This window comes from Salvelinus sp. IW2-2015, linkage group LG4q.1:29 (genome assembly GCF_002910315.2).
Source record: "Salvelinus sp. IW2-2015 linkage group LG4q.1:29, ASM291031v2, whole genome shotgun sequence".
Lineage (NCBI taxonomy): Eukaryota > Metazoa > Chordata > Actinopteri > Salmoniformes > Salmonidae > Salvelinus > Salvelinus sp. IW2-2015.
Window position 1 is genome coordinate 84,406,733 of NC_036842.1, and position 10,208 is coordinate 84,416,940.

General features: G+C 47.0%; 1 protein-coding gene across 1 annotated transcript in view; it reads left to right on the plus strand.

Annotated features, from left to right (window-relative positions):
- The window catches only part of nav2b (neuron navigator 2b), a 314,640-nt gene that overhangs the window by 6,341 nt on the left and 298,091 nt on the right, over positions 1-10,208 (plus strand). The window contains 2 exon segments of the mRNA XM_070439864.1: positions 4,964-5,081; positions 5,793-5,845. Coding sequence (XP_070295965.1) covers positions 4,964-5,081; positions 5,793-5,845 — 171 coding nt within the window.

Below are 10,208 nucleotides of genomic sequence, written 5' to 3' on the forward strand. Positions count from 1 at the left end.
ACCTGGAAGCTCCGGACTGGAAGGGCGCCTCTGGAAGCTCCGGACTGAAGGGCGCCTCTGGCATAGCTCCGGACTGAAGGACGCCTCTGGAAGCTCCGGACTGAAGGCGCGCTCTGAAGCTCCTGACTGAAGGCGCCTCTGGAGAGCTCCAGACTGAAGGACCCTCTGGAAAGCTCCGGACTCGAAAGGCGCCTCTGGAAGCTCCGGACTGAAGGCGTCGCTGGATTACTCCTGACTGGAGGGCGATGTGGAGGCTCCGGACTGGAGGGCGGTCCTGGATCCGGTGCTGTGAGACGGCGCCATCTCTGGTAGGCCTGGTCGCATGATCTGGGGAGGCTCCGGACTGGAGGACTCCCGTGGACCCGCCGTTGAGAGGGCGGCTCGTGCATGTCTCACCCCTGGAGCTTCTTTCCATGGATGGATCACTGGCTCTTCCAGTACCTGAGCTCTTGTGCCATGGATCATCACTGGAGGCTTCGTGCCATGGATCATCACTGGAGGCTTCATGCCATGTATCATCACTGGAGGCTTCTTGCCATGGATCATCACTGGAGGCTTCGTGCCATGGATCACCACTGGAGGCTTCCTGCCATGGATCATCACTGGAGTGGAGAGACACACAGGAGGCCTGGCTCTGGGAGCAGGCACAGGACTCACCAGGCTGGAGAGACATGCAGGAGGCCTTGGCTGAGGCACTGGATACACTGGGCCGTGGAGGCGCACTGGAGGTCTCGAGCTAAGAGCCTGCTCAACCCGTCCTGGCTGGATGGTGACTTTGGCCCTGCACGAGCGGGGCGCAGGCACAGGACGCACTGGGCTGTGCAGACGCACTGGAGACACAGTGCGCAGAGCCGGTGCAGGATATCCTGGGCTGTAGAGACGTACTGGAGGTCTGGAGAGCAGGGCTGGCACAATCCTTCCTGGCTGGATGCTCACCCTAGCCCGGTGGATGCGAGGAGCTGGAATATAGCGCACTGGGCTATGAGTGCACACTGGGGACACCGTGCGCATCACCCCATAGCACGGGGCCTGACCAGTCACATGCTCGCCAAGGTAAGCACGGGGAGTTAGCTCAGGTCTCCAACCTGACTCTGCCACACTCCCCGTGTGTTCCCCCCAAAAGAAATTCTGGGGCTGCCTCTCGTGCACGCCTCTTTGAGCCAACTCCTCGTAGCGTCGCCGCTCCGCCTTAGCTGCTTCCAGCTCCTCTTTAGGACGGCGATATTCTCCCGTCTGTGCCCAGGGTCCCTTGCCGTCCAGGATTTCCTCCCATGTCCAACTCTCCAAAAACCGCTGCTCCCTCTTACCACGCTGCTTGGTCCGTTTTTGGTGGGTAGTTCTGTCACGTTCGTCGTATTGAGGAGACCAAGGCGCAGCGTGATATGAATACATCTTCTTTTAATAACAGAAGAACACTGAACAAACTAACAAAGTAACAAAAACGAACGTGAAGCTAAATAGAACGAGTGCTGACATGCAACTCCACATAGACAACTACCCACACAGACAGGTGGGAAAAGGCAACCTAAGTATGGTTCTCAATCAGAGACAACGATAGACAGCTGCCTCTGATTGAGAACCACACCCGGCCAAACACACAGAAATACAAATCATAGAAAAAAGAACATAGAATGCCCACCCAAATCACACCCTGACCAAACCAAAATAGAGACATAAAAAGCTCTCTACGGTCAGGGCGTGACAGAGGTGAAGTTAATGATACTGTTTACAAACGTTTTACATATTGTGAAACTTTAGACAAGCACCTGCCAGATCTGTCTTGAGATCCCAGATATGTTCTGACTGGAAGCACAAAATGCACATGGTCAATACTGTATGCACAGTGAACCAGACAACTGATAGATGAGTGATTCCTTGAAAGTCTCCACATTAGTCAAGAAGATTGCAGGGATCCTTGCTGCTGATTACCTGCACCCTCTCCACCAATTAGATTCTACACAGTCTAATTGCCATTTAAAAAGTGATTTATTATCAGAAGTGATAGAGTACCTGACATTCAGTATAGTGAAGATGTCTTAGTTATGTGCAACTCTAGCACACCTGCTGCGGATGGCATAAATCTAGTGAGATTAGCAGGCCTATTGTGTGTGGGGCATGCGACATCTTGTTTGGTCCTACCAGGAAGAGAAGATCCCTTTAAGGCATCACCACAGCCTTCTATTACAGTAAACACACATCCAGCTGGCCTACACTGACTTCCAGCCAAACCCCACCACATACAGGGTTCCATACCACCAGCCTGGTTAGGCTACGTGTTTATTTCTGTGATGATTGGTGTGTATTGGATTAGGCCTGCAGTGGTTGGGTGGACTGGTTAGTGCTCAATTGCTTTCTGCAATGCATCAAAAATGCAGGATCAAATGTAGCCTAATTAGGGGGCAGTGTTTCTCTGTTTGTGTGTGTGTGTGTGTGTGTGTGTGTGTGCGTGCGTGCGTGCGTGCGTGCGTGCGTGCGTGCGTGCGTGCGTGCGTATAGGACATGAATAGTGTAATACAGTGGCCTTGAGGAAGGAAGAGGAGGCAGTAACATGATGAGTTAGATTACCTCTGGTCCACTGACACAAATGGGGTGGGCTGGCTACACACACACAGAGAGAGAGAAACACTGCTCCCTAGTGTTGGTTTTGCCCATGGGCAGGACAGAACATAGATGAGGGAGCTGGAGGACCATTGGGTTAGACATGAATCATGACTAATGCTTATTAATGGACACCCCAGCTGGATAGGGGACAGCCATTTGATATATGACTCTATTTAACTGGCTTGCTGTTACACCTGCCAGCTGTAGTATACACTGAGTATACCAAACATTAAGAACACCTTTCTAATATTGACTTGCACCCCACCCCCTTTTTGCCCTCAGAACAGCCTCAATCCGTTGAGACATGGATTCTACAAGGTGTTGAAAAGCATTCTACATGGATTCTGGCCCATGTTGACTACAATGCTTCCCACAGGTGTGTCAAGTTGGCTGGATGTCCTTTGGGTGGTGGACCATTCTTGACACACACAGGAAACTGTTGAGTGTAAAAAACACAGCAATGTTGCAGTTTTTGACACAAACAGGTGCACCTGGCACCTACTACCATACCCCGTTCAAAGGCACTTAAATATTTTGTCTTGACCATTCACCCTCTGAATGGCACACATACATAATCAATGTCTCAATTGTCTCAAGGCTTTAAAATCCTTTAACCTGGCTCCTCCCCTTCATCTACACTGATTGAAGTGGATTTAACATGTGACACCAATAAGGGATCATAGCTTTCACCTGGATTCACCTGGTCAGTCTATGTCCTGTTKTTAATGTTTTGTATACTCAGTATACAGTATGTCCCGGTCTGTCTTCAAAAACTGTCCATTTCTAGGCTATATCTTTAGCACAGTAACCGGCATTTTGATAAGCAAGTCAAAGTGCTGCTCATTCAATCTTATATCAAGAATATTCCAATATTCTCACCGTCTGCTGCACTTTGTGGCAGGTGTTTCTTTGCTCACACAGCATCTGTATGTTGAGTTCTGAGATGTGGGAAAGGTGTTCTTAGTCTTTATACACTCTGTCTGGTTGGATAGAGGTAACTCAAGCCTTTAGCCTTTTGTTTTCAGTGGCAGAAAATACATGTGTCTAGATAAAAGGCTCTAAATGGACRGCTGTTAAGTAAGTTCTTCACATTAAGTTTGACAGGTTCAGAAAGCAAGAAAACAAGTGCAATTTGTACTTTCAAAAAAATCTATGTTCAGCATTAGCAACTACTTGGTTGATGTGACTTTCCATTGACCCCATAGTGTTGCGGTAAATACTGTGTGTTGTTTTTTGTTTATTCGTGAAAGTCAGCGGAGAGCTTTATCTGTAGAAGACAGATTGAGGTGTTAGTGTGAAACTCTCAACACTCAGCATGTTTTCTATGCAAATCCCCGAGCAGAAGCTTACTGCTGATCAGAGAAACACTGTGCGGGGAAAGAAATAGCAACCTGTGCTGTGATCTCAATAAATACATTTGTTTTGTAATATCTTTAAAAGACCCTGAATGGTGTACATTTATTCAAACCATATTTCCCTGCCAGGATAAATTCACATTGAGCATTCCACCTAACCTGAGTCACCTGCATAGACGCAGGAAGTATTATTCAGATTTTTCAGGGGGTGCTGCAGCACCCCTACTTCCCACGGCTATGGTCACCTATTCAGTTCAAATCAAATCAAATGTATTTATATAGCCCTTCTAACATCAGCTGATATATCAAAGTGCTGTACAGAAACCCAGCCTAAAACCCCAAACAGCAAGCAATGCAGGTGTAGAAGCACGGTGGCTAGGAAAAACTCCCTAGAAAGGCCAGAACCTAGGAAGAAACCAAGAGAAGAACCAGGCTTTGAGGGGTGGCCAGTCCTCTTCTGGCTGTGCCGGGTGGAGATTATAACAGTTATGTCCAGTTTAGTCATTCAAAAGTATTTTCTTCACGATTTAGTCTGTATTGTAAGCATAATAATCGCATAAGCAGATTGGGCCTAACAGTTCACTGTTTTCTGTCAGAACAGACAGATTTAAAGTGACTGAGATGCTAAAATGTAGGAGATGCAGCAGAAGTGAACATCAAATTATGAACAAAACCCCTCAGATTACAGACATCTCACTCCAGTGCTCTCAGCCAGTGAGTTTCTGTCTTAATAGGTGATGTCGTACTTCCTACTCTTTGAAAGACATGATTGCTCACTCTCAGAGCAGAATTTACATTGTGCTCAGTGGCCTGGTTTCTGGAGGAATGTGAGTATCACTCCTTGGAAAGCGAGTGTGTTCTGACTGTGCATTACYTTTGGAAGGCGTTATCTACAGGTTATTGCTTTGCCTTTATTAACAAGTAATGTAGGGTCTGTGATTATTATACATTGATTGTATTTCTTTCTATGTATGTCAATTGTATGTCTGTGTTTTGTTGTTGGGCAGATTTACACGGACTGGGCCAACCATTATCTGGTGAAGTCGGGCCGTCAGCGACTGATCAAGGACTTGCAGCAGGATGTTACAGATGGAGTGCTACTGGCTGAGATCATACAGGTTGTGGGTAAGGACTTCCCTAGCATTTATACTCTATTGGTAACTTTTTATCAGCAAATCCATTGGAATTATTTCTCATTTAAGATTTTATATAATCATTATGCATTTTGTATTGGCTTTCCAATGGCAGGCCCAAACTTGTGTTTTTTTGCATGGTTATCATATTATACTGCCTAATATAAGTATAATATGATTAGTCACAGTGTGTCTCTCATCTCTGGAATTCAACTCACGGCCTCTATGATCGTTATTGTGGAGAGGTTAGGAGGGATCTTTAGGTTAGGAGGGGACTTCAAAATCAGTCTTTCTAGCAGGGAAAGTAAAGCAACTTCAGACTGAAACTCTGTTTTTCCCAGGGTGGGTGAGAGGTTGAGCAGCGAAGCCTGTCATCATTGTGTCTACACTGTTCATTGTGCTTAAGTGGAGTGAATAGAGGGAGTGTGGTTAGTGAAAGCTACATGAGGAGGACTAAGACTGTATCAGGTGCAAAACCACGGCTGCTTCCCATGGTTAGGGCAAGTTGTTACTGATTTTGGATAGATTTACATTTACATTTAAGTCATTTAGCAGACGCTCTTATCCAGAGCGATATTGTATGGGTGTCTTCAATGTGACTTGTCATTGTGCAGGGAAAGTCCCAAAAAGGATGTGTTACTTCATCATGAAAATATCCTCTTTCATTTCTTTCTCTCTCTTTTGTTTCGTCTTTCTTTTCTAGCAAATGAGAAGATAGAAGACATCAATGGCTACCCTAAGAGCCGGACTCAGATGGTGGGTGTTGGTGCTGTGTTTAATCTGTCACATAAGGGGATCAATCCTCCACACCCTAAAACAGAGACACCAGGGAGGCTTGCACTACTAACTACATTATAGTATGGATCATAAGTTATCACGTGTGATTATTGAGCAAACACAACCGGATGATCCTTCCCAAATCTGAGATCCTGATGCTCAGAGAAAACCCCTGGTGGCATCTGCTTCTTTCTCCACTGTTTCCTGTGAGAGAATGGCCATGCCTTTTTTAGTGATGCCCTACTACAGTGGGAAGGCATTAAATAGACTGGTATCCTATTGAGGGCCATCTGCCACCCAAACAACCTCTCTTGCCTATTTGGGATTGAACCAATCTTCAAAAATGTGACAGGTTTACAATTCCTATAAGGAAATCAGTAAATTTAAATAAAATCATTAATCTATGCATTTCACGTCACTGGCAACACATATACGTTTAAAAAAAAGGTAGGAGCGTGGATCAGAAAACCAGCTCGACACATCTCCTTCACGTAGAGTTGATCAAGCTGTTGATTGTGGCCTGTGGAATGTTGTCCCACTCCTCTTCAATGGCTGTGCAAAGTTGCTGGATATTGGCGGGAACTGGAACATGCTGTTGTACACGTCAATCCAGAGCATGCCAAACGTGCTAAATGGGTGACATGTCTGGTGAGTATTCAGGCCATGGAAGAACTGGGATATTTTCAGTATCCAGGAATAATGTACAGATCCTTGCAACATGGTTCAGTGCATTATCATGCTGAAACACGAGGTGGTGGCGGTGGATGAAAGGCACAACAATGGGCCTCAGGATCTCGTCACGGTATGTTTGTGCATTCAAATTGCCATCGATAAAATGCAATTGTGTTCGTTGTCCGTAGCTTATGGCTGCCCATACCATAACCCCACTGCCACCATGGGGCACTGTGTTCACAACATTGACATCAGCAAACCGCTCGCCCACACGACACCATACACGTTGTCTTCCATCTGCCCGGTACAGTTGAAACCGGGATTCATCCGTGAAGGGTACACTTCTCCAGTGTGCCAGTGGCCATCGAAGGTGAGCATTTGCCCACTGAAGTCGGTTACGACTCCGAACTGCAGTCAGATCAAGACCCTGGTGAGGATGACTAGCATGTAGGTGAGCTTCCCTGAGACGGTTTCTAACAGTTTGTGCAGAAATTCTTTGGTTGTGCAAACCCAAGGTTTTGTTAGCTGTCCGGGTGGCTAGTCTCAAACGATCCCGCAGGTGAAGAAGCCGGATGTGGATGTCCTGGGCAGGCGTGGTTGCACGTGGTCCGCGGTTATGAGGCCGGTTGGACGTCCTGCCAAATTATGGTAGAGAAATTAATATTCAATTCTCCGGCAGCAGCTCTGGTGGACATTCCTGGAGTCATAATGCTAATTGCACACTCCCTCAAAACTTGAGACAGRTTTGGCATTGTGTTGTGAGACAAAACGGCACATTTTAGAGTGGCCTTTTATTGTCCCCGTCACAAGGGGCACCTGTATAATGATCATGCTGTTTAATCAGCTTCTTGATATGCCACAGCTGTCAGGTGGATGGATTATATTGGCAACGGAGAAATGCTCACTGACAGGGATGTAAACACATTTTTGCACAACATTTGAGAGAAATAAGCTTTTTGTGCGTACTGAAGATTTCTGCTATGTTTTATTTCAGCTCATGAAACATGGGACCAACACTTTGCATGTTGTGTTTCTATTTTTCTTCAGTATAGTTTCATATTATTAGATATATCTGTCTTTCTTACAGTTACATTCTCTTTATCTGACCCTCTTTCACTTGGACTACCTCCCTCAGTGTAATAATATCTAGCTCTCACTCTAGCTGACCCTGCCTCTTCCACCCTGCACCAGGTCCCAACCACRCACGTTTAACAACAGACCCTGTATTTATACAATTGTTTTTCTCTTGTGGTGGACCAGAAATAGGGAAAATATGGTTGTTATTAAAATGATGAGTAGCTCTATGAATTGATGTCTTTCAGTAAGCCTCGCTACCTCAAAGTGAACTTCCTGGATTTTAGTGTAATGGATGGGAAGTAGTTTTGATTTAATCTGAAACACATTGCTTTAATTGTTGGGAAACTTTCKTGCAGTTACTAGTGGGTGTTCATGAATTGCATATAATGATCTGTGGTAAGGTCTGAATGAAAAGAGGTTAATGATTGAATTGTGGCCTATATGCTATTCTAGTTGTACTATATGTTTGAACCATCTGAAGGATGGTTTCAGTTGGTGCATTGTACAGTATTATTTCAGCTTTCATCATTAGTGGTTGGTTATAATCCAAGAGGGGCCAAATGGTTCATGATTTGACAAAGATTTTCCTACATCTCTGACATACATTAAGCCTAATGTTATATTATCATTGTATGGTGACACCATATACAGTTCAAGTCGGAAGTTTACTTACACCTTAGCCAAATACATTTACAAAAGGAGGAAATACAAAAGGAGGAGACCAAGGTGCAGCGTGGTATGCATACATACTTATTTATTTTAACGAATGAACACTGAACAAACTAACAAAATAACAAAACAAACCGTGAAGCTATATGGATAGTGCAGACAGGCAACTAAACATAGAACAAGAACCCACAAACTTTAAAGGGAAAATGGCTACCTAAATATGATCCCCAATCAGAGACAACGATAAACAGCTGCCTCTGATTGGGAACCATATCAGGCCACTATAGACATATAAATCACCTAGACCTACAACAACCCTTGACAATACAAAAACTAACGTACTGGGGACCTTCGCTGGAGACCCCGGACTGGGGACCGTCGCTGGAGGCTCCGGACTGGAGATTGCCGCTGGAGGCTCCGGACTGGGGATTGCTACTGGAGGCTCCGGACAGTGGATCGTCGTTGGAGGTTCCGGACTGTGGCCCGTCGTAGGAGGTTCCGGACTGTGGCCCGTCGTTGGAGGTTCCGGACTGTGGCCCGTCGTTGGAGGTTCCGGACTGTGGCCCGTCGTTGGAGGTTCCGGGTTTTGGTGTTGTTTACCACCGTCCCGTCAACCAATATGACCAGGTGTTTAATCAGATCGTTCAGTATCCTAGCCACACAGTACTCTGACTCGTTAACCGGTGGTCTTCAGCTCTCGATGCTTAGCGGTTTTGTTTCTGTTCCTCTGACTCCCCATATTGCATAGACCGCCGCAAAAGGGAACAGAAGTACTCAGATCTTACGACTTTAAGTTTAGTTGTGTACTTTATGGTGTTGTTGACCTATCCTTATTAACTAGACCACAGCGAGGGGGAACAAGAACACCAGGTACCTTGACCCTTCTGGATGTTACCTGGTGTATTAGCGTGCTGACGCATCTGACACAGATAGCTTGATGTAATCGATTCGGGCCCGTGTTTCTTTCAGTTTGTGTCACCTCCCCGAGTCTGGATGAAGATACTCCTTGTCCTTAAGCCCTGCGCAGAGAGCGAATGGCATGATGTTACGCTTCTAATGTCTGGTTTGTGATGGGGTTAGGCAGTTACAGGTTTGTAGAGTCTGAACCAGCTTGGCCCGTCACCTAGTCAGTTGTATTGTGAAATTGGATAAGCTCAGACCAGATTGACACGTAGCTGGGATTGAGTGTTGTATTGTGAATATGTGTGGCTAGAAAAACAGAACTACTGTGAGAGCACATCCAGCCAACGGCATTGTGCCAGCTATACGCTCTAGATCTCCAGTGCGCCTTCCACAGTCCAGTACGTCCTTGCCTCCTCTCCGCACTCGCCCTGAGGTGCGTGTCCCCAGCCCGTACACCAGTTCCGGCACCACGCATAAGAAACCTCCAGTGTGCCTCCACAGTCCAGTACGGCCTGTGCCTCTTCCCCGCACTCGCCCTGAGGTGCGTCCTCAGCCCGGTACCACAGTTCCGACCACGCATCAGGCTCCAGCGCTTCCACAGTCCAGTACGTTCTGTGCCTCCTCTCCGCACTCGCCCTGAGTGTGTCGCCCAGCCCGTACCACCAGTTCCGGCACCACGCATCAGCCTCCAGTGCGCTTCCACAGTCCAGTACGCCTGTGTCTCTTCCCCGCACTCGCCTGAGGTCGTGTCCTCAGCCCGGTACCACCAGTTCCGGCACCACGCATCAGGCTTCCAGTGCGCTTCCACAGTCCAGAACTTCCGCAACGACCCAGTCCAAGCTTCCGCGACGTACCCAGTCCAGAGCTTCCAACGACAGTACCCAGTCCAGAGCTTCCGGCGACAGTACCCAGTCAGAGCTACACCGGCGACAGTTCCCAGTCCAGAGCTCCGGAGACGTTTCACAGTCCGGAACCATCCAACGCGGGCCACAGTCCGAACCTCCAACATGGGCCACAGTCC